The following is a 25,265-nucleotide window of genomic DNA, read 5'->3' as shown; positions in this document are numbered from 1 at the left end:
GCCTAATGTATTCAAACACTTGGAAAAGAAAAAAAAAATTAATTATTTTTTCTCATCAGCGAAGGGAAAAAAAAAAAAAAACAAACATGAGGGAATCGGCACCATTCATGTTTTGAGATTGCAGCCTTCAAACCTGCCGCTAATCACCAGGCTCAGACTGCGAAGGTTGCTTTGGTGCGCCGGCGTGTGGATGGGAAACTGATGAGTCACTGGGCCCAGTTCCCTGGCAGCGAGGAACTGAAGACGAGCGCGGCATGAATAGAAGATCAGTCTGAAGTGTGTGAGGCTGCAGGACTGGAATGACCATTTCCAATACAGAGAACCCATCGTGATGCGTTCAGATACTCTTTTCAAGAGTTTAAAGAAACGTTACCACTGTTTTTCGATGTTTTTGAGAAGAAATTTCTTGCAAGTGATTTGATCCTAAATCCCCGTCATCTGCTCTAATAACATAACATGTCCAAGTAATGGAAATGTCTGCTCTTCCTCTAATCGATCCACAAAATACCTAAGGAAAGCTCAAGTGAGGGGCAGAGTCAGGAAAAAATTCCCCTATATACTGTTTAAGATGTAAATAATAGTTTAATTAGTATCTATGACACAAAGCTGCAGTTTATTTTTCTCTATTATTACTTTGGAAAAAGTGGAAGAATAGTAAAACTGGATTTTCTAAAACAGCCAAGTTTATTCAGATCTTTTATTATTATTTATTTCCGAGGCTAGGTCTGAAAACAGAGCTGTCATTATGTGATCAGCCTGCACCTCTTACCTGCAAACTTTGTGAAACAAATCAGGCAAACAAACAGTCCACTTAGTTTTACAACAGTCCTGTTTTGGAAAAAGATCTTTTAGCTAGCTATTTTCCGGCACGTATTCTTCCTTCTAATTTTTGAAAACAAATTACAATTAATTAAGTTTAAAAGTGTGCGGTGATGCTTATATTCATCTTTGATAATACACACTGTTTGAACTGAATATTTTAAGTCAATGTCAGAAGTGTGACAACCGAATAAAACATTAAAAAACTGTGATATAAAAGTTTGATATAAGAAATATTTTTAACAATTCCAGGCAATAAAAATCATTCATTTGCACATATTAAGTGGCATTAAGGGTCCCCTCAGGTACCGCCTGGTGCCTTCAGGTACCCGCCCTGCACCTGATGAGTCAGGAGTTGCTGTTGCAACCATTTTTTTTAATCACCTTATTGGCAGATTGTGGAAGAAATCCACCCACAGAGTCATTTCTGTCTCATGCCGTTGTTAGAAGAGCATTTATTTTTCTGCTTAACCTCCTTTGGCTACTCGGCTTACACAGATTTCTGAGCTTTCTGCCTTGATGCAGGGTTCATTTCAGTGTCCTTGAATGTAATACAACAACAGAACAGAGTCGCTAATGTTGCTGAGCGCCGTTAGTCTCAATGAATGACTCAATTTAAAACAAATCCAAAACTTCTGTGTTGTTTATCGGTATTAAAAATGTAAACCTTGACAAAGCGTGATTTAGAAAGCCAACCTGCTTGTCTTTATTATTTTCAGCCTGAAGGCTAAATGCTTGTCTTGAGTGATGACTGTATTTTGTCCTTTATGGAACTAAACGGTACCTGTGTCGTGTCGGCCGCGCCGCCGGTTCCTTTTGTAATTTACATGTCTGCTAACGCCGATATGCTGCCTGAGCGCGGCGGAGCACAAAATGGAGTTAATAATGGCCGACATTAACGGCGCGGCTAGCGGACTTTCCATTGGTGCCATTAGCCACGTCGGTTCAGCTCTGCCACTTTTCATGTAGCTTAAAACCCTCCACATTAATGATCATGTGATCATTTGAATGTTAATGGCTGTCATTGCTAAGCTGCATCTGCCCAACTGATGTGTATGTTCTCTCTTTCTCTATATATCTTTCGATTTATCTGCCCACCTACCCCTCTCTGTCTCTCCACTCCTGTTACTTTTTTGTTGTGTTTTTTTTTTTTTTTTCCCTGTCTCACTCTGTCTCTTTCTGGCTGCTCCAGGGGCTATGGCTAACCATCTTATACCTAATGCACTCCTACGTCCTCATGGCACTAACAATCCCTATAATACATTGCTTGGGGAATCGGCAGTCTATAACAACCCTCTGGGCATGTACAACACACAAGGTGTGCTAGCTTCTTTTCATTCTTTAACATTGTGGCTCGAGCAGTGTTTTTTTTTTTTTTCTTTCTTTCTTTTTTTTTTTATCATTATTGTTATTTCTTCATGTCCGGACCTGGAGAAACTGCGAGGTGACACGTCCTTGTTTCTGTCCGGAGACTAAAATAAAAGTTGACATCTGGAAGACTTGGACCTGATGGACTAGCATTAAGCTACAATGGCGGCGTTCACCCCTGAGAGTTTTTACAGGGCTTTAATTAAGAGAGAAAGAAAGAGAGAGAAAAAAAAAAACACTGCTCTTGATGTCTTGTTAGCTCTGAACAAAGTATAGCTTTATCATAAAAATCCTGCAGGTCTGTTTAGCTGTGGGGTTTTTTTCCTTGGAGGTGTATCTTGGCTTCTAGTTAGGGCGTGCAATTCGGCTGCTCAAGTCGCACTGGCTCTTGGCTGTTTGGCCAATTTAAAAAATGAGGAAATCCTTTGAAATCAAAAACAGTATGCCCACAGGGAGCCGGATACATCACCATTCATTTATTTAACTGTGCTCTAATGTTGTCAGTGAGGCTCGTGCGCTGTGTCTTTTGTCTCTTTGTTTTCAGTTCTGCCTTTTGATTGGTTTTGCTGGACTGTCAGACCTTGTCGATCTGTGATAAATGAAGCGATGAAGCGATTCAAAATGCAAATCAGTTGTGTTGAGGGAAAAAAGTTAGAACAGTCAGTCTTAAAATCACACTTTAAGTAGCCATACATTGAAACTCAGCAGTCTCTTAACTGAAAAATTTGACCTGCGCTTTATTTTGCATCGTTTTCAGAAAGTTTTATGTTCATATGTCCACGATTACGTCACGACAAATATCAGATCTGAGTATTAGAAACCATCTGTGATCAGTGAGCAAGCCATCCACTTTATCCTGGATGAGTCTGACTGGTGGAAAGGCTTTTTTTAATTATTATTTTATTTTCCTTTTTTTTTCTGCAGATGCGCTATTATTTTATTATTTCATTCCTGCTCACCACAGTCAATCTGAGATTGCTGTAACTTTGAGTCTGTAGAACTGTGGATCTCATGTAAAACTGAGATAAAAACTCTCAGAAAGCTTTGATCAGTAGATAATTTATGTATGCAACACAAGTAGTTTGTGATGGAATTCTGTAATTCACTTTCATTGCAAAGATGAGAGGAAAAAAATACACAGAATAATGTAAATGCTAACGCATCACAACATTTATTTGTGGATTTGAGGTATAGATAACACTTTAAATGAGTTACTTTGAACAAAGCATCTTTTTCTGTGTGTTTAGAAGTGTTGAGGTTCTCTCTACTGCAGAGTTTGCATGGTGACATCAAGCAGTTGCATTCCAGATACATTTTCTTGATCGGTCATCAGCATACTGTATGTGCACATTTCTCTTTCGACCTGTCACTGTTATGCTTATTGTGTTTTCTTTTTCTTCTTTCCTTTCCCTCATGCTGTCCCTAAAAGAGCCCTACAGAGAGACAAGTATGGGAGTCAAACTAAACATTGCTTATCAAATGTAATTGACTTTGGCTTTACTTTCTTTTCACTCAATGCTGACAAAGGAGTAATGAATACAATGTCATTCCCTTTGGAAGTAGAACAATCCTTTTCGTGACAAAGGCCTCTCACCATCGCAAGCAGGAAAAAAAAACAAAAAAACATCTCTGCACTGTTTAAAGTTACATGAAATGATTTTTTTTTAGAGTAAATATCCCATGTCCCATTCCATATCGCTATCCGGTTGCAGGCAGCGTCTGGATTCACGTTAATGCTCCAGAAGGCTCGTCGGTATAAACCGATGAATGGCGCGACTCTTCCCATGGATTTTTTTTTTCTTTTTTTTTTTCTTTTTAATGCTTTTCACTTTGATCAAGTCGGTATGCTTCTTGAAGGTCTGAAAAATGCATCTTGTCAAATTTTCAAGAGGTCAGACTTCGGGCTTGACACTTTTAACAAGCTGGATGGCCTTGTCTGGGCTGGTTTGAATTATCCTCCGATATTTGCTTTGATGTTGATAGTGTGGTTAAATGGATGAAATATGAAAGCTACATCTCCACGCTACGCAGAAAGCAGAAAGTCTCCCTTCTTCCAGTGCGGTTCGAATCTGGAATACATTGACTAATTCATGTTCAGAGAGGCCGTTAGTCATGTTCACATGGATAAAACACATGAATATTTTCATTTCTTTTTTGTTTCACTGTTACATTGCGATGCTCACATGGGACAATATGGTCGGGGTCTAAGTCTTACTGGTGTTTGCTCTGGTTTGAGTTTCGCTTTAAAGTGCATGGCTTTGATTTTATCGTCTTTGCTTTGAATGACTTTTGCTTTTCCGTGCCGTGCTGGTGTTGTGCTGTATTGTGTTGCACATGCTGTGTGTCAGTGTTTTCATCACCACCAATGTTTGTTTGGAGTTTAATGAAAAATTCAATTGACTTAGGTTTGAAAGATTTTATTTATTTTTTTTATTTTTCACAAGGTAAGTGTATGTTCATGTTGGCAGACTATAGGCCTTTACATTATTACCGTCCTTTGGTTTTAACCCAAATACTGTAGGGTTTTTATTTCCAAGTGCACTTTATAGAGCTGTGAGGGTCAGGACCTGTTTCAGAATAAAAAGGCTCTGGTATTTGATGGGTGTAATTTGTGTTTGTAAAAATGGCTGACATTTAGCTGTGGCAATTATGTCTCATCAGATTTCCCCGCTCTCATTCGCCCACTCCACCCTCCCCAACCCGTGTCTGTCATTCCAGAGGGAATCCTGAACAATGCCCGGGATACAAGTGTCATGGATACTCTACCACTGAATGGTAACCATGGCAACAGCTACAGCATCGCCAGCGCCGAGTACATGAGTGATTGCGTCCAGATCATCGATCGGGGCTACAACCACAAGGAGACCACCTTGGAAAAGAAGATCCTGAAAGAGCTCACCTCTAATTATATCCCCTCCTACCTCAACAATTCCCACGAGCGCTCCACAGAGCAGAACCGGAACCTCATGAACAAGCTGGTCAACAACGTCAGCAATGGCGGCAAGGACAGCGGCTACGGGATGGGCCTGGGCGTGGGGATGGGCATGAATGTCGCGCTGGGCCTGGACGACCACTCCACCTTCGGTCCGCACCACGACGAAGGCCTGGGCCTGGAGTTGATACGCGAGGAGTCGAACGCCCCGCTGCTGCCGCAGAGGCCGCCCCCGTCCCTGCCGGCGGTGGACAACCTCCACAATCACCTCCACCAGTCGGCGGCGCCGCCGCCCCTCCCGCTGCCACACCACCCCTTCTCCTCGGCCGGCGCGTCCTCCTCGTCCAGGAGGAGGATCCCGCAGGAGAACAGCGAGAGCTTCTTCCCCCTGCTCACCAACGAGCACACCGAGGACGAGGGCTCGTCGCCGACCCACGCCCACCAGAGGGACTCGCTCTACACCAGCATGCCCATGTTACCCGGCCTGCCCGACGTGTCCGCCGAGTCCGCCGACGGCTCCAAGGAGGGCGGCGGCGGCGGCGGCGGCGGCGGCGGCGGCGGCGACGCCAAGAGCCCGGAGGCCAGCTCAGACGATGTTTACTACAAGAGCATGCCCAACCTGGGCTCCCGCAACCACCTCCATCAGCTGCACTCCTACTACCAGCTGGGGCGGGGGAGCAGCGACGGCTTCATCGTGCCGCCGAACAGAGAGGATGTTTCTCCCGAGGAAGCCCAGCAGGAGCCGTCGCACCTGGTCACCAGTCTATAGGCCCAAACCCCCCCCCCCCCTCCCTCGCTTCCCACGAGATCCCCTCCCACCCAGAAATCCTCCCTTCTCCCCCGTGTCTCCTCGTCCCTTCGGTCGTTGGCAGTCGGTAGCCTTTCTTCTTTTTCTGTGTCCCGAAGACTGAGGCGAAGCAAAAAAAAAAAAAAAAAAGACCAAAAAAAAAAAAAACACAAAACAAAACAAACTGGACTCTTGCTGTTACTGGACACAAACAGGATAGCAGTCGCTGCGAACGGGGGGGCCCAGTGTGTGACTAGATTTCTTTAGACATTGCAGGATGTTGATGTTGTGTCGCTGCCCGCCCCCCCAACTCCCCTCCCCGGCCCCCACAAACCCTGTGCGGTTTGGTGTGTTTTGTCTCGTCGTGAAAAGAGACAATTACTCCACACAAGGATTTTTAGGTCTCACAGATATAGTCTGACAGTCGAGAGGAGGAGAACTGCGTCGCCCCCGAGTCTGAACCGTAGACTTCACCAGAATAAACGGCGAATTTAAGGGAGAGAAGAAAAAAAAAGGACTATTTTATTATACTTCTGTATCTATATTGACTTTTTGAAAGATTTTCTTCCTCTTTGGTGAGTTGCAGCACATTTTGTTTGCTGAAGTGTCCCTACGAAGAAAAAAAAAGACAAAAAAAAACACACACACACACACACACACACATACACGTTTTGAAAAATTACCATGAAGGAATTATTGATCGTATGCTTTCAAGCATAGATGTTCTTTTTTTTTTTTCCTTTCATTTTACTGTAATAACAGTTGTTAAAAGAGGGAGAAAAAAAACTAATAAGAGAATTATGAGATATTTCTATGTAACTGTACAGACAACTAGCATTGCACATAATAGTATGCTTTTTTTGTTCTGAGCAAAAACCTTTTGTCTCTGTAAATGTAGTGATTAGGAGCAGTTTTGTTCTGTTGTGCTGGCCTTTCTGAGTTCCTGGTATCACTCTGTGTTTGTTTTTGTGTTGTTTTTTTTTGTTTTGTTTTTGTTTTATATTTTTCCTCTCATTCATCACTTTGCAAGAAACGACCATTCGAACAGGAACAAAATCTCACAAGAAATACATATACAGGCAACATCAAGACGTTTAATCTCTTTTGTCTTCAGATTTTCTGTTTGCGATTCTTTTTCTTTTCTTTCTTTTTTTTTTTTTTTTTTTTTTTTTTACAGTCGATAGCAGAGCTCACAGATCGTCAAGGAGACGGAGTCGGTCCACTTTAATCGCAAGGCGTCCCTCAGAAAGGTTTGCAGTGCATTCTGCATTTATATTGGCATCCAGAAAACGCTTGTGCTTCTCCGAAAGAGAACGAAACGAACCTTGACGAGCACTAGGCACTTGTACAAAAAAAAAAGAGAGAGAGAGAGAAGTGAAGAAAGATGGCTGTTTTACTTATTAAAGAAAGAACATTTGGAGTGAGAAAAACTGGAAGTGTTTTTCTTTTTCCCGCTTCAAGGAGAACTTCTATTTATTTATTTGTTTGTTAAATAAGCAGTAATAAAACGGAGGATGGAAGTATGTTTAGTGGCACAAATAAGTTTTTATTATTGGCTATGACTTTTTTTTTTTTATTTATTCCTTTTTTTGTATTGGTTTCTAGGTTTAATGATTAATATCTGGTGAAATGTGTTTGCCAACAAATGAATTACCAATTCAGACTGATCACAGATATGACAACAGTTCTGGTGTTCTGACTGGGTCTTCAAACACTTTTGTATGGATAAGGAATAAGGACCTATAAATAATGGAACCATCGAGCATTTTCATTTATTTTATTTTTTTTAACCATCAGTTGGTATCTCTCGTCAGCCCTCTTGTCCATTTTAGTGCCAAACTGACTTTTGGCCCAGCAACAGTGGATGTGCTCTGTATGCTCTGGTCTGCTTTACAATAGAAGCAGTGATTTCATAAGCTGTAATAAATATTTCAATATCATTGCTGGTGCAACCAATGACTTCTTCACAGATTCTGTATGCTTAAGATTCATGTGTAAGAAAGGCTTGAGATTAATCGTGACCATTCATCCTGATAAGAAAGATGGAGAGAGGTAAGCACACTCTTATTTACACAAAATGTAAACATAAATCTTAACTATACCTTTTTTTTTTTTTTACAGCATATCAACACAGTTAAGAGATTAAACGATCGGAGAGCCATTAGCTATTCAAAATTAGACTCGAATCCCCTCAAGATTAGGTGAGCGCATAAACCAAATGGGTTTATGGGCTTACATTGCTTGTAATGCGTCACCTCAAGAATACTAGTAGTTAAATATACATAAAATGTGAATCATGTGTTTCGTTCTCATAGAGCACCGCAGAGGTGAGGCATCGTTTCTCCCAAGTCTGCTTTTTGTGAGAAGACAACATTCATCAGTCATCAGTGTAAATTGGAATAAAGCCCTTTGACACACTCTGTTATGATAAATACTGCAATGGATTCACACACAGATACTTTGTCGCGCAAAAGCAGGAATCCGAAAAACTCAATTCTGCACGATGCTTTTGTAGAATCCTGTGGAAACAGGATTGTATAGTGCCAAATAACCTACAAATACTCCTCTGTTGATCGGAAATACTGCTTGCATGACATCTTCTGGTGAAAATGGAAAACTTTTGTTGCGTTTTAGGTGTTTGTTTCCACGGCAACTGATCTCAAAGCCACTGAAAGTGTAAACTTGCTCCCAAAGGAGGAACTTTTTGAAAACCATCCTTTTTTGCCTCTGTGGAAACATCTGAAAATCCAACTTTCCTGAAGCGCTGCTGCTGCACAGGTGCTCCACGGCCTTGGTAAACTATTCTTTTGCGTATGCAGACGGACAATGGCGGCCTTGACAGCGTCATGACTCACGGTCTACATTCTCCTGCGACTTGGTATTTTTATAGTTGGTATTCATCCTCCGTGTCCTCGCTATTGTGAGTGTTTATAGCGTATTCTGTGCACATGTATGGTTTTATAACAAAAAAAACCAAAAGCACTCACTACCGACCTAACATGAAAACTACATCATTTTTAGCATTTTCCCAAAACGTCGCTGTGTTAACGGGAACATTTTCTGAAAGCGAAAATGATGTGAAACACTCTGTGAAAGAGGCCTGATTTTAGTTCAACATGGATTCCAGATCTGTGCTTTTGCCATCATTTCGAGTTGGATTGGACTTTGTTGGCCTGAAAATGTCAAAATTTATTTTGTATATGTCAAAGAATTCCAAAATAAGACTCTTATTTTGGATTTCCACACATTGTTTTGTGTGTCTACAATGTTGGGCTTCGCCGGGTTTTTGTTTTTGTTGGCGCGCTCCGGAGCCGTAATGAAATAGCGTTTGGAAGCGGCTGGTGTGGCGAAACAAAAGTCAAAGTTGTTTTCCATCCACCTGATGGATTGGCTATTTGAAGTTCAGTATTGACAGGCCTTGTCAACAGACGCCTTTTTTAAGAACGCCCCGCTCGCTAAGCGTTTCACTTTCTTAATTATCGGCCTTTCACTTTAGCCTTGCTTGTCTGAACTTGCTTGTAGGCAAACGGGGCCCGGCGGTTTCAAGTTGTCTGAGTGGAGCCAAACCCACTTAGTTTATTTTTGTGAGCTGGAAAAACGAAGCACCATAATAAAAGAGAGCAACAAATTAAAATGTTGACTGCAGTTTCACACTTGTGGTGGGAATTTAAAGGTTCTGCTTCATGCAGGTCTGATGCTTCAGTGGAGAGGACTATTCACCACACTTTCAATTTCGTTATGAAGATTAAACATACACAGTAAAGACAGGTCTGGTTGACACGGACTCTTGCATAAGAGAATAATGTCACACTCGTAGATTGTGCTAGCACTCCGAGCTTCTTCATATGCTCCATCCTCCCACTGGAATCATGAATCCCTGTCATAAACAGCCCCAGCCGCTCTGTTCTCCTCTCTTCACCGTGTGTGCTTATTATATTTTACTATATCCTGCATGTGAAGTGTTGCAGGAAGCGGATGGGAGTCCGGCCTGCTCGGCTGCCGTGATGGATGGCTGAGTCATTGTGAGAAATTGCCAGAGATCCGCGGCTCCTCTTATTACAGGCAGAGTCTGGTGTCAGAGAATGAAGGAGAGGTGGTGCGATGGCCGCCGATGATGATGATGATGATGATGGTGGTGATGGTGGTGGGAGGGACCACTCGGTTCCAGTGCTCTCTCCGGCCCATATGCGTAAGCGCAGCTCTTTACTTAAGAGATATGACTTGGGTGGACAGAAAGTGCTGTGAACGCCACCGCTGCATCACTCCGACTGGCCGACTTCATGAAATGTGCTGAAGATGTGACTCTGGCCTCTACCCACTTTATAAATGAGATGTTATGCAACCTCATATAAACCCCCGCCCCCCCCCCCCCCCCCCCCCCCTCCCCCCAATCCCCCTTCCCCGAACAGGCTCACGCGGCAGCGAATACCCTGGTGAATAAGCAGCGCTGCGGTTCTCATCCTCATGCTAATGACGCCACGCAGGTGTTTAGTGACACGTAAACAGACACACCACGCCGGCTGCGTTCGGCGGGCGTCTATCCGAGTGAGAAAATATTCCGAGGAGCACAAATGTATATTGATTTAACCGGCCAGGCCATCAGACTTCAGATTGAAATCCTTAATTGCTCCAGGTTTTCTGCTTCCCTCCCTAACCACAAAAAATAGGAGTCGACGTGTTTTTGCTGCTCCCAAAATAAAAGCACTCTGGAGCCCCTAAAGAGAGAGCCAGAGTGTTAGTAGAAGGCGTTTGTTTGGAAAGCGCACACCTTTGCACTCCTCATGACATGACACGGGTGCTCTGATACCTTGAAATGAAGTATATATGTGTTAAATCATACAAGGGATGAAAACAGACGTTTAGTTTCAGAGTATTGCCACTCAGCAGCAACGCATGAGGAAGATCTCTCTGGGAGGAAGCTCCATTGAAGCGTCCGTGTGACTGGAGATATCCTTGCCGGTGACAGTTAAGGGCAGCAGCATCTGCCTTCCTCACATCCCGCCTCCAGCGTTGAACCAGGCCTCTCTCCGACTAATCGCTTAATCCATGACTGATTTGTTGTATTGTTAATATAACCGGATATTAACTAAATCAAATCGGTGTAATCTCGTGTGTTCACAGTTGCACATCCCTAAATCGCCCAATTTGATGTCTTCTTCTTGTTTCTTAGCCTTAAAACCAAACCCGGTTGAATTTTGAAATGTTTACTTCTCATATCACACTTGGAAGATTGCAGTAAGAATCGAGGATGCTGTGTCTGTTGAGGAGAATCTATCGGCGCTCCTTCCTCCTGTCCATCACCGGAACGGAGCGTGAATATGTGCATGCACGCATGTTGTGCATCGGAGGACGTGAGCCTGCATGCGCATCGAGCGCCGGAGAAACACTGGCGCGCCGTGTAAGCTACAATGGATGAGTAGCTCAGATGTGATAATATAAAATGGCACATTTCATATCTTGCCCACTAGTGAAAAATCGATGGACGAATGCCTGGCAGAATTCCAAACGAAAGGTGAATCAATGTCATCTCGAGCTGTGTGTATGGGGGACAACTTGACAGCTTTCACACATAAAAGAAAATAAGCTTTTCTTCCCCCCTCCTTCTTCTTTTGAGATAACATTGATTTAAGACATATGGGGTGGGCCAGGAGGGGCGGGGGTGTCAGCAGAGGGTAGCTTGGGGCCAAAAGTGTTGGTTGCGCTACTCGATAAAACTTTACCAATGAATAATTGCTGAGTTACTATTATTTAATAATATTTTTCATCTATATTTTATGTGTAAGTAAGCACTGTAGCAGTAAGAGGCCAAGAACAGTTTTGCTTCTCTGCTGATTCTTCAGGTGAGTAGTTTATTATGGGTTGGTATTACCCTAATATGATCAACTCTTTGACGCAATCAGCTTAAACGCTGATTCAGCCTTCAAAACAGGCATGGGTTTAATGTGTGGATGAAAAATCTGAGAATCGGGGATGAAATCATGTTAAAAACAGAAGGAGGCGGTGGCTGAAACCATTCATTTGTTTAGCTGAATTCATTCTAAATCAGATTGAGCTCCAAACCACAGGTGGCCGTCTCAGTCAGCGCCACGCTCCGTCTCTGATTGGATTATTGGGATCACCTGGGAGGGAACTGTGACTCTTGGAGGAGAAAAAACCCAAAAGTGAACTGCTCATTTATGCTCCAGTACAAGAAAAAGTGCTGCAAGTATTGCTTTTCCTTTCTTTTCCAACAAATATAACATGTGTTACCCAAAAGTTGTCACAGGGTCCATTAAGTTGAAATTTGATTGATAGAATTTTGTGCTTAAAATTAGACTTTCCTGACTGACAGTGACGCTGTGAACGCTGGTTTTCAGCAGTTTGACACATGAGACAGCAACCGGAGATAAGAAGAAAAAAAAAAAAAAAAAGGGACCAAATCATGACAACTTTGAGGGTACATCAGTCAAAGCAATAGCACAATGTTTTTTTATTTCGCTGCCAACACTGAAAGAGGGGAAAAAGTGGGGGGAAATCTGGCAAACGGTAGAGAAAAGAAGCCGCAGCGGGTTGAAGTTGATTGCAGCCACCGTGTGAGACTCATATAAAAATCATTAGGGCTGCAGCCTGCACGTATGTCAGAATACTAAATCTGTTCCAAACAGGTGTAGTTTGTAACCTGCGAAAAAAAAAAAATAATAATAATAATTTCAGTGCTTTGGGACAGAGGACCGCCTGACTTGATCCTGCGATCTGATTAAATAGAAGCAAATGATTCATTATCAAAACGTGATCCAGACTGATATAACAACGCGCTTTAATTTTCCTTTATTGTGAACAGTTGTGTCGTTCCTTCATATAAGACCGCGTCTCTGCTCCCTCTTCACCCGGGAGACGCAGACCGGCCTCCTCCGCCACGTGCAAACAGGTTACGTGACATGCGCCGGCCTCCTCTGTGAGTTCATTTGGAACATCATTGTTGGTGCAGAGGCCACAGGAGGGAGAGCGGCGCGAGCCGGCGGAGCGGTAATGGCCGTCCGGGGAATTTTTAAGCGTGTTACTGCGGGTCACGGGGGCCGCGGCGCGCGGAAACATAACCGGGACGACCGCTGCGGTGCGGCGCGGCGCAGTCGACGTGTGACTGGATTCAGGGTTGGGGCGCGGCGGTCTGAGAGCTCTCAGGTCACTTCAGCTGTCAGCATGTTTACAGTCAGTGTGGTTATGGCTGGGAAAACGCTGGCCTTGAATAACCGAGCCGGATAGTCAGGGGTGATTTTCGAGCTCACGTTTATGGATTACCCTCTCTGTGCAGTCACTGCATTAAGTTACATGTCTGAGCTGCCCGTTCAACAACATTTCTTTGTCAGAAATGTTGTGTTTATGCAGAAATTTGTCTTTTTTCTCAAAATTGCCAGACATTATCAATGCAGTAAAAGGCTACAGGTTGCAAATTATTCTCCTCAACTGTTATGTCATATAACGCACTTAATTATAATTATTAGTATAGCAGGTCATGCACAGTAGACGATCGCGCAAAATTGTTATTCATTTTCAACCTTTTCCCAAAAAAAAAAAAAAAAAAACATGGACTGTTTTCTTCCTGCAGATTCAAATGTTGTTGAAATCTATAAATCAACGTGTCAGAGACAGGAAATAAGCTCTGTTCGGTGCAGTTTTCTTTTTCTTTTTACGATGACCCAGTTTTTCTGCTATATTACCAAAACAATTCCACAGTCTAATCATTTCATGTTTTCTCAGTATTGATCCAGGAGTCCAGCCGAAATCCGAGTAGGGCTTTTCTTGAATATGAAGCAGCTTATTGTTGTGCACAAAATCCTTAAATCATTGAAGGAGAAGAGGTATTTTTAAAAAAAAACTAAACCTAAAGTCTCATTGTAATACAGCCAGTGATTCTTTGTGACTAAAATTAAATTAAGTTCAAAATGATACATAGAAACAGAATGAATATGTTTATTGTTATTTGTACTTTTCAGTTTTTCAAGTAGATCTACTTGAATGTTTCATACTTACCCTTTCAGAGGTCTTTTATTCTCTGTTGTCGATTCGACATCAAGACGATTTCAACCTAAATTCGTCAGTTACACAATAAAACAGCAGTAACACTGTGCGTTTGCAGATGTAAGCAGACCAGGGCCGTAAACTAAAAGCATAACCAGATGGAAAAGGAAAGGAGAATTCTGTGTCTTCGGCGTATTTATGAAACCTCAGCATGTGTGCCTCAGTTCAGATTGCATCTCAAAGTGCATCACTGGTAGACAAAGCTTGCTTCTTTTTTTCTTTTTTTCTTTTTTTTTTTTTCCAGGGCACAAAGGTCATTTTCTGTGGGTCAACGATACAAATTTGGTTGCTACAAGGTTGTGACAACCATAATGACAGTGTAATTACGCTCTCATGCACCTCTAGATGGATGATAAAAATGCTGCGATAAAGGTAAAATAGTTCTGTCTCCGAGCCAGATGGCGTGCGGCGGTGATGTCTGGCTCGCAGTCAAGGTGGACGACGGACGAGCCGCTGCTCTGACGGGCCAGTGGACTCCACGCTCGCCGCTGCCCCCTCCCTTCCCCCCACCCCACCCCGCTCCATCCATCCCACCTTTATGGCCAATCAACAAAGATAATCTTTTGAATTAAGAGAAAAAAAAATCCAGGGTGAACACTTTGATGAGATAAGTACCCTTTGTCAGTGCAGGCAATGGTATTTTAATTAAATATATGAACACATGGTCCTGCCCCAGATGCTCAAGTCTAAACAAAGATAGCATCATCTAATCAAAGCCAGGCCCGGAGTGTTTCAAGGGCAGAATTATTTTCTATTAGGGCCCTTCTCCTCAGGGATTGAGCCAATTTTCTTTATTATGATAGAATCAGCATATTGTAGATTGAATCTGGCGATAGTGTCACGGCGGAGTAGGTGGCAGGTCCCAGAAGCACCAGCAGCATCTTAAAAAACCTCGGGATGCGCGGCCTGCGTCTCCTTTTCCCGCCCGTGTCCAAAGTGCAGACATGTTTTTGTTTAGTTATTAAAGGGAAAAGAGAAAGCGTAGCGTTCCTTCTTCATGAGTGGTTTGACTAATTTTCCCGCTCCTGACCTTGCTTGATTGTAATCAGGATTTTCTTCAAAATAAGCCACCGAGAACCAAGATGTCGGTTTCTGTTGTTAAAGGTCTTTGTGTCGGCGCGCTAATGACTGCCATAACAACATTTCGGAGTGTTTAAAAACCTGAAAAACTAATCTCTATGTGCAGCCTGGGTTTGGATAATACACATAAATTCTCCGGGATTCTCTGTGGATACTGTTGATTGGATGCTGCTGCGATCCAGCAATTTAATGAGATCTCCTAAAGGGATGCTCTCACTAATGTGTACACATCTGCTTTCATCACGGGGGCTGGCTATGGCTGGATGCTAATACCAACACCGGCTTATATCGTGGATGCTAGCACGTAGCGGCGCACAGTTAGACATAAACGCCAGAGTTTGTAACGCCGTGTTTTTTTTCTAATTGGGTCGCTGAGCAGCCCAGGTCAGGCTGGATCTGCTTGATCTCTTTGGAAAGCGTCCCGTTATGAGAAATCGCCAGAGACTGAAACCTTGGATGTTTACTGTATGTTCATGTTCGTGGTTCATTCCTCACGGTCCTCAACTCTGTATTTAGTTTTCTGTATTTGGAGATAGGAAAAGTAAATGGGATCCGTTTTTATGCTCTCACCTAAGAAGTAGCCGTTTTGGTCTCAATCTGCACTCACGGCTGTGCACGATGGTTTTTCAGAGTTGGAGGATTTGTGCAATGATTAAGTCGTTTGATTTCAGGCTCCTAACAAAGCATTGAAATCACTAATTGCTTGGCTCGCCTTGTACATTCTTAATTGGCTTAATTTCAATCAATGGCTCTCTGCTACCAGATGGTGAGTCAAACGCTGCAAATTCCACATATATTTAGCGGGAATTGATTTAAGTGTACAAATATGAAATGATGAAAATTCGGGGCAGCGCCGTGAGGGATTGGGTCCAGCTGTTGCCTCGGAGCAGCCAGGCTCCGGCTTTTTATCTCTTGCCCAATGGGACTTCTCTGCGTGGAGTTTGCATGTTCTTTACTGCACGCAAGGATGTGCATGTAAGTTGATTTCCGTCTCCATGTCAATCTCCTACATTCTTTCCATATTCTATCCACCATGCCTCGCAGTAGTGGTGTTAGTTGGCAGGTGATCAGCAGTGCCTGGTTGATGAGGAAAAGATCATTTCATTTAAGGCTGTAACATGACAAAATGTGGGAAAAGTGAAGGGGATTGAATGCTTTCCGGATGCACAGAGGCAGAGGAAAACACGCAATACAGTGCATCTCAAGCATTCACGAGGCAAATGAAAAACACCGCTTCATCTTAGATTATGTCAACAACACCAAATTAATCTATCAGACGTGTTTATTTATTAAGGTTTGGAGCTTTTGAGGCAATTTTTCATCAGCCTGTCATAAAAGCTAAAATATTAATTCTCATTAATCCATTTTGAACCCAGATATAATAATATAGCATTTTTTTTATTCTAAGTTTTGAACCTTTTATAAATTAAATTAACTAAAAAAACAGATACTTTGGATTTTTCACTCTTTCAAAATAATGAAAAACTCAGAGTCTGGGTTCTTTGGGAGCATATTTACTTCATTTGCAGCGAGGCAGCGTTAAGTAATGGAATCCTGCTGGGCATTAACATCTAGTTAACATTCAAATGTTGCATTAGCTCCAGCCTCTCATCTTCACACTTTCCCTGTTTCTTTGAAGAGTTCATGCGAGCGTGGACTTGCACTATATTCTGTTTATCATTGAGAAATAGGCCGTGAAGGTGCCAGAGCCAAACTCCAAGAATGAATATTAGTCTCGGATTTGGACGTATAATAGCTTCACTGGCATTTTGGAGTTAACATCGTGATGGTAATGAATATTTGGCTCCAACACTGGGCCAAGATGGCGACAGACCATGCAGCGCCTAATGAAAACCAGCAGCGCTCGACTGATCTCTGACTGAACCAGATATAAATACACCTGAGAAGAATAGATGAGGCTGTTTTTTTTTTTTTGTTTTTTTTTTTATGATCTTAAGCTCCTGCTGGGATGAAATCACTTTCACTGTGTGCTTTCTGTTATTGTCTGATGTATCACCTTTCATGCTTTGAGACATAACAGGTTCAGACGTATGTGGGCAGACACTCCGGCATCAAACAGGATTTCTTAGTAACCTAAATGCACGTCTTTTTGATGAACTGATGCGTTATAAACAGGGATGGGAATTGATAAGATTTTTAATATTCTGATTAAATCTTCGATTCTGCTTGACAATTTGGTGCTTTATCAATTTTTTTTGTTGTTGTTGTTGTTGTTTCCTGCGGGTGAAAGATGTCACCACAGGTGGTTGGTGACGTCGTTTCCACCCACTGGAATCAAGAAGGGAATCGTTTGCAAAATTGGCAAAGGAATTGAAACACTGGGAACCAGTTCTCAACAAGAACCCGTTGAGACATTTGCCATCCCGAGTTTTCAAGCAAGTTTAGTTGTAAAAAAAATAGAAGAGGGAGGCTGGGGTTTGTTTCAGGGAGAAGGAGACATGCTGTGCTTAACTGTTTCCTGTGTACAAGAAAAAAAAAAAGAGGACTATCAGCTGGAGGTCGATTACAGACGCTGGACAGATGCAGTGTGATCAGACAGCCAAGGTCTGTCGTATTAGTATTAAACTGGGTGAAAGGCAGTGACACATTGAATTTAATCTATTGGCATCCCGAAGTAAACATAATAAAATTGAGTTTTCTGTGCAACACTCAAATATTTTAATGCAACTTTTGGCAAATCAGACAAGAACACTTAATTAGGAATATTTTGCATTTATTTAACGGCCCTCTGAAATTAAATTGCAACAATAAATGTCTGTTGCCCGTTTGTCAATCAGTTCACATTCAACCTTCTCTGTCCGCGACGACGTCCCCTTCCAAAACAACACAACAGGACATAATTGCATCCTTCGCCTTTTGTCTTTTCAAGACTGAGAGTAATCAGAAGGATGTGATTAAATCAGGACACGGCTTTATTACAAAAGGCTTTAGGGTCAGAGAGGGAAAAAAAGATGTGATGGATTTCAAACTATATGTTGTTAAAAATATCCTTCTGGATTATAAATTACTAAAAGTTCCTTCAGTGTGTCATCTTTAGAGGCCGCAGTGTTCAGATACAAAGAGATTTCTCACACTTGTGAAGTTTTACGGTCACTGATGAGTGTGTGAAAAAGGCTTAACTGTTCTCCACTGAATCGGCCAATATGCACGTCGGGCAAGATCAATATTCACATGCCGGCTTATGATATTTCATGCAACGTGGAGTCGGTCTCAGTGGGAGTGTACTATGGGAGATTGATATTTAGACAGAATCGAGAGTTCAGCCGAGTATCAGCAGTCGCATCCATTGAAGAATTGATTCGGCATGAATACGAAGTATTGGTGACTGGAGATGTTCTGCTCCTGTAAATAATGTGGCGATACATCCACTCTTGGCAGATCTTCATGACTGTCTCACCCGATTGAGTATTAACCAATTTACCTATAAATCCCATGTCCTTTACATTAGTGCTGACAATTTCCCCTGTCATAGAAAAGCAGTTGAAATTATCGAACGTCTTTCTCCCACCCTCCGGGCAGCCATTGATTTCCATTAATTTCTGGAACGCCAGGAAATCAACCCGAGAGTTGAAATCTAATCCGTCACAGTGGGACGGCTGTGGCTCACTTGCCGGAGCGGGTTTCTCTTCCAGTCTCAAGGTTGGTAGTTCGATCTCCCATCTCGCTCTGTCGATTCGTCCTTGGGCGGGACACTGAACCCCAGGTTGCTCTCGATGGCGTGTGAGTGAACGAGCGGTAAAATACGCTCGAGAAGCAGAATAAACACAATGATGTCTGGGATTAAGCATTTAATCTAATGAATGAGAATTGATTTCTCTTTTTTTTTTTTTTTTCCTAAATGCTACTTCAGTTTAGACTCGAGTGATCGATGAAAATTTGTAGAAATATAACCCCAGTGACTCAAAGCTGCCTTTTTTCCAACAATGTGACTCACACAAGCGACCACACAAACACCTGCAGTTGCTACAGGTCTGAAGAATTTATGTGAAGGTGTGACTCATGTCCATTCATCTTCTATAAAAATAAATGCATTCACAGACTCACATTGGCAAAAATAAATAAAAAAACAACAGGGAGCAAGGCCAATGAAGACATTTTTTTTTTACAAGGCAAAGGGCAAGGAACACAATCATTTTATCTAACGTCTGTGGGACTTTTCTTTTATATGAAAATGTCACGGGAGAGGGGGTCAATACTCTGACTGAATGACAAAAGGAGTAGTTGTGTCTGCCTTTAATGAAGCAAGGAAACAGTTTATCTGGCGAGACTGACTTTACTCAATTACTTTAAGGGCATTTCTCAATCAATCAACCACCAGTACTGTCCATGCTCGCGCACACACGTTGCTTTAAGAATATTACTTGACCTACTTTCTGCAATTATTCCACTTCAGTGTTTTAATCCCTTTATAACATGCTTGGCTCATACAAATGCGGTTTCGCTCTGGTTAATTGGGATTATCCTCCACTTCATGAGAGAGGAGCTGGCATTTTGTGAGTTACTTTCTATGTTGGTCTTTTCTTCCTCGTGAGCAGCAGCTGTCAAAACAAAATGCCCACTGGCTGTTTTTAAGGGAAGACAGACGAAAGTGCCCACTCCCCCCCCCCCCCCCCCCCCCCCTCCGCCAGTAAATGAGCTTTGTTCTGCTGACTAGTTGCAGTGGTGCGACGGTTAAAAAAAATAAGAAATCACATTTCAGATGAATATCTACTCTGTGGCCCCCTCTTCTGTATGCGGAGATGACCTTGTGAGATCTAAAATCCCGATACAGGATGGAGAGGATGCTCCAAATTAAAGATTTAGGCAGGAAATTGAACTGTCAGATAGATGGAGAGGCAGGAAAAAAAAGGCACTTTGTCATAAAGTTGATTGTGATGCTGAGGATCTGCTTGTGGAAATGTCACTTATACTGTATGAAATACTGTATATGACAGCAAGGCTGTACATTCTTCTACATCATAGGATTTTATCAGTGATTTATTGTTGGACCTGCAGTTATATACTGCTGAGGACTGATGTCTGCAAGAAAATGACATGGGGGAAGTGTGTTATTGCAATTCTTTGTTAGATTTACACTTTGTTTGCATATATGGTGGAAAATGTGACAAGAGACGTAGCGAGGCAAAATGTCAAGTTAGGATCAAAGCTTAAGAATCACTGTGCATTTCAGTGGTTTAATTTCTTATAAAGCACGATAAAATGCTCAAGATCTTCTTGTATAAAGCTATCGTAACACAAGTACATCAACGTACAAAACAAGCTATACTGTTCATTTAATGCAGTTTGATAAAACATTAACCTTGACCCTTATTTTTCTTCTGTTTTCAGACGCATCGCCACAATAATCAGAGATCGAAATGCTTCCAAATTGCCCCCTCGCCACTAATCTTGAACTGATCCTGCGGAGACGTTGATAGGGATCTAAATCTACTGCTGCTAATGTACTGCTTTTACTGTGGCTGCTGACGTGACAGGTCTAGATTGAATCTTTGGACCATTTTCATCTAAAATCCTTCTTCTATAATTCCTCAAAAATCAACTGTTTGTCCTAATGCAATAACTTTTTCAGATAATTTCAAGCAGAAATAAAACACTTTTCCTCACAAGAAGTTGGTCCCCATGCAGAGATGCCCCAAGCGGATAGCCCCATCACAAATGTGTGATTTTTTTTTTTTTTTTTTTTTTTTCCCTGATTTGATCAGTTTCAGCTGAAATTGAGCCGTTTGAAATGCAAATGTTGCTCAGCGGCGTTCTGTCCACCTCAGCCCGATAAGGTCAGATAGTCAGACACTTTGATGTCTCAGTAATACTTAGAAATATAACTTTTTTTTTCTTTGTGACACAGATTTTTGGTTGACAAAAACAGGCATGCATGAAATGTCTGTTCCAGGTTTTGTGAGCTTCTGTATGAACCGGCGTCTGCGCTTGTTAAGATGATTTTCACAGGGAACTTTGTGAGTTCTATTGCTTGCTATGTAGAACATAATACTGACTTACTGTAAGATTTTTGTTGAAGCATTCTGCAGAATTCAGCCTCTTCTATTGAGGATCTTATGCAGAGAATGGTGCAATAAGTTAAAGGGAGTGGTATCACTGAGACATATGTGCATGTTTAAGGGATAGAAATAGTGGAAAATTTGCATTTGTTGCTGTTTATGATACTATCGGTACATTCATTCTGGCCACTGCCTTGAAAAAAAATACTTTTTTAGGGGCGCCGCTCTGTGGTTCTCAGTCTGCGCTTTCCTGTTTTTGTTGTTTGTCAGCCTGTCAGGTCACACCTATCCTGTTTGACAGTGTCAATAAAGCGTGTGGAAAACAGAGGCAGGCGCACCGGCAGTCACACTTCTCAAGGCATGTTTGTGTTTTTTTTTTTTTTTTCTTTACAGAAAAATCAAAAGCTTAAGCCACCTGTCAAGTCCCGGACTGGCCGGTTCCAAATAAACAGCAGGCGGCTGCGCACTTCTGATGAAGTCTATTCATAATTTGGACACCGTGTCTCGCTCACAGGGCGTCTTGGGGCTTTGTATTCTTTCTCACGCATCTCTGTGATACATCACCGTGTCAACAGTTTTTTATTGTTTGAGAAAAAAGCATCATACTCCCAAGATATGTTTCACAGTCATGAGAATCTCAGAGAGCAATTGTTTTGGTTTCTTCACACCGATTGTTAATTTTAGCCTTTTTTTCCCCAATTTGGGAGTATTTTGTCTAAGAGGTCACCTGCCAGTCAAGTGACTGAACAGAGTATAAGCTGGTCTGTGTGACAGATTGTGCTTTTCCGTGAATCCCATAATAAAAAGAAATTGCTCTTCCTCTCTCGCGCCGACATCCGTCGCAACTGCCATGACCTGAACATCGCCTCCTGAGATATGACTTTAAGTCAAAAACCCTCCTTCTTCCATCTAACTTAAAGTAATGACCCCACAGCTTTACTGAGATCTATTTCAGTTCAGGCCCACAACCTCATTTATATCTGATATCGCGGACAGTTGTGCTGCATTCTTTCCCCGGAGAGTCTAACCATGACAAGTGCCTCAGCCGCCGGCAACATACCATTTCTAGTCGATCATACATGAGTGAACCAAATGTCCATGTCTTGGGAGCAATTTGAGGCAACAGAAGGCCTGCAGCACGGATAGTGATGCAGTTTTTCTTTGTGATGTGCAGGATTTTAGTTAATTAGTGTCATTTCTCAATTAATTGTGCAATATTAGCTCCTTTAAAAATAGCACCGCTACCTTTAAAACACACAAAAGTTCATCATGATACACCAAGGCATGCAAAAAATCCATCATTGCAAAAATGTTGTGCAGAACATCTGGTCCAAGAAGTTGTTACCATTCTTTCATTAGTTTTAATAATTTTTATAAGCAGAAGTGAGAAATAAAAAATTGTTTGTTTGATTGCCATCTCTTGCCTTCTGTACTGTAGTGGAGCCAGAGTGGGGGCAAGGGGACGGTCGCCCCAGGGCCCACAAGGTCAGAGGGCCCTGTTTCATGTGACGTGTTCACATTTAATCGGAAATAAATTATTATAATAAAATGTGCAGTGTGTGCCAGAAGAATAATAATAATGTATTGGTTTTATATAGCGCTTTTCAGGACACTCAAAGATGCTTTACATTGCATTATTCATTCTCTCCATACTGGGTGGTGGTCAGCTACTATTGTAGCCACAGCTGCCCTGGGGTAGACTGACAGAAGCGAGGCTGCGCCATCGGCCCCTCCGACCACCACCAACCATTCACTCTAACACTACTTTCATACTAGGCAAGGTGGGTGAAGCGTCTTGCCCAAGGACACGACAGTTTTACGCCTGCGGGAGCGGGGATCGAACCGCCAGCCTTCCAGTTATGAGACGACCCGCTCTACCGTCTGAGCTACTGTCGCCCCGAGTATACGCATATGATCGTGGGCTCCAATTTGCCAATTCTTACATTAGACTGTCCATGAATGCATCAGAGCAGTAAGCCAGCGCTGATTGGCTGTGCGGCATGAACGAGTTTTTTCTTTAGCACTTGATCTGAACTCTTTGGAGGGAAGTTAAACAGTATGCTAAACACTATGCTAGCCGCTAGCGGTACTACCCAAAACCTGAAATGTGGGTACCCAGTAAATTAACTCACGTTGCAGGCCTGAAGAAAAAAACTTGAGTGCGGTGCAGCCGAGAAAAAAGAAAGAAAAAAAAAAAAACACGGCTGGATTGCGCTTCAGCGCGATGCAAAAAAAAAAAAAAAAGAAAAAGATCGATTTTCAGGGAAGATGGCGTCCTTCCGCGCTGCAGCGCGGCTCCAAACACGACGAGGGAGGAACGTCCTCGGTGTGATACTGTGTGCAGAAGCTAATAGCAGTCCTTGTCGTCCATAGACTCACGGTTCACAGCTCGAGAGGCAGGACAACACACTTAACGATCCGCCGAGCAGGCTGACCTCCATGAGTCCATCCAGTCGCAGCGAGCCCCTCATTCTGACTGGCTCGTAGCTGCCAGCACGAAGAGCCTTCACACGGTCCTCCCGACTCAGGAACAACCACTCTTATTCACCATAAACATCAGTGTGCGAGTAACTTGTTGTTTCTCTGCGGAAATCCACAGCAGTCCCAAAAGTTCGGTGTTTTACCAACTTTTCTTCCCCTTCCACGCACACGCATCACCAGGCCGTCCTCGCCTCGTGTCCTCCTCTCCCTTCTCTTCCTGTTTCACCTCCTGACTCCACCCATCTTACCTCTCAACTCGTTAAATTAAAGGGGCTGTATCATGCTTTTTTAGCTAGTCCAAACCCTAGAAATGGCATTAACATGGTAATAGTTTATTTTTGGCGCTAAGGAAAAGTAATTTTGTGTGAAATAAAAGATTTTCTGGGGCTAATTCTGAAACCCGGAAGAGAAAACGCTCCGTTTCACTGAAAATCCCGCCTCTCCCCCTGTGGACTTTGACTGACAGCGTACTTCAACCAATCGGCGCTTCAAAACAAATACGCTAGCTAGCTTTAGCTCTTTAGCTCTAGCTTCTCCACACGCAAAAACGTCTTTTCCTGTGAGAAACTCACCAAGCGCAGACCCTTCAGACCCTTCAGACTCTTGCTCTTGCTTGACTGTTGCTTTCAGACGATGGTCAAAGTTTATCCTCGAAATCGGAGTTACAAAAAGCAGCAACACTGATTGCCGAGGGCCTGCGGGAGGGGGGCTCAGGGGAGCCATCTTCACAGTGTGACGTGAACGTGGGAAAACAGAACGTTTTCACGGGTGCGGGAGGGGCTGCCTCTCTGAGCAGCACAAACACTAGGAAAGCTTAAACACAAAGGAAAAAAACGCTTTGGGGGTGTTTTCAGTGAGTACATAACTATATAACAAGGTTAAAACATACAAAAAGTGAATTTTGCATGATACAGCCCCTTTAATCAATAAAATAATAAAAACAAAACATAATCATGGACATTCAGTGGTCATTTTTGCTAACATTTTTAAATACATTTTTACACAAAAACATGCACATTTTAAATGACATTTTCATTGAAAACAATAACCAAAATCATCTCTTTTTTTTTAAACAACATAACTTCATCACTGATCAATAAATTTTAACTCTTTCAACCCATAGGCTTTTTACTATATTTTTAACTTATTTAATGCACATTTGGGACAACATGAACAAAAATCCAAACCGGGTTACATTTATCAGAATGCCGTGGTCTTAAACACCTGCCTATTTGAATGTGCCTTGTGTTGCTATCGACTATAAGAGACCGCAGACTCTATTTTTTTTCTAATATACGTGAATTCCAAAAGATATAGATAGCCGTGTCTATATCTATCTGAATAGATTGTGTAATTTTAGACCAGCTGTGTTCATTTTATATTTAAGCTGCATCAAAGATGGTACAGATGTGGCCCGTGACTTTTTATCTGAGCTTTCAGCACCATGGACAGCGGACGCTCTGAGATTGACACCTGTAAGGCTGAATTTGTGTGTATGTTTGTATGCGTGTGCGTGTGCGTGCATATGTGTATTTCTTTTTCAGAACAAGTTTGTGAACTGGTTTGTGACTTTATTCTGCTTTCTAAAGCATATAGGTTTGCTTGGCTCAATAAAAGTGAGCATTAGTGTGTTGTTTGATGGTAGGATGAGGTATTGTTTGAATGGTAAAATTACTATAAAAAGGGCCCATCGAGAATGCGCCGCCCCCTCTGTACTGAGACC

The 25,265-nt window shown here is 42.3% G+C and overlaps 1 protein-coding gene across 16 annotated transcripts in view; it reads left to right on the top strand.

Moving 5' to 3' along the window:
* Positions 1 to 7,846, top strand: part of LOC115385933 (adhesion G protein-coupled receptor L3) — a 157,468-nt gene extending 149,622 nt beyond the window's left edge. For 2 of the 16 annotated variants that reach the window (XM_030088027.1, XM_030088023.1), the window contains 3 exons: positions 2,012 to 2,137; positions 3,617 to 3,634; positions 4,906 to 7,846. In XM_030088027.1, the coding sequence (XP_029943887.1) occupies positions 2,012 to 2,137; positions 3,617 to 3,634; positions 4,906 to 5,888 (1,127 nt within the window). In that variant the 3' untranslated portion in view covers positions 5,889 to 7,846. Of the gene's footprint in view, positions 1 to 2,011; positions 2,138 to 3,616; positions 3,669 to 4,905 lie in introns of all 16 variants that reach the window. The other 14 variants (XM_030088038.1, XM_030088032.1, XM_030088035.1 and 11 more) reach the window with 8 other exon arrangements.
* The last annotated feature ends 17,419 nt before the right edge of the window (positions 7,847 to 25,265 follow it).

This window comes from Salarias fasciatus, chromosome 3 (genome assembly GCF_902148845.1).
Source record: "Salarias fasciatus chromosome 3, fSalaFa1.1, whole genome shotgun sequence".
NCBI classification, from domain to species: domain Eukaryota; kingdom Metazoa; phylum Chordata; class Actinopteri; order Blenniiformes; family Blenniidae; genus Salarias; species Salarias fasciatus.
Note: the sequence above shows the minus strand (reverse complement) of the source record. Positions and strands in the feature narration are given on the sequence as shown.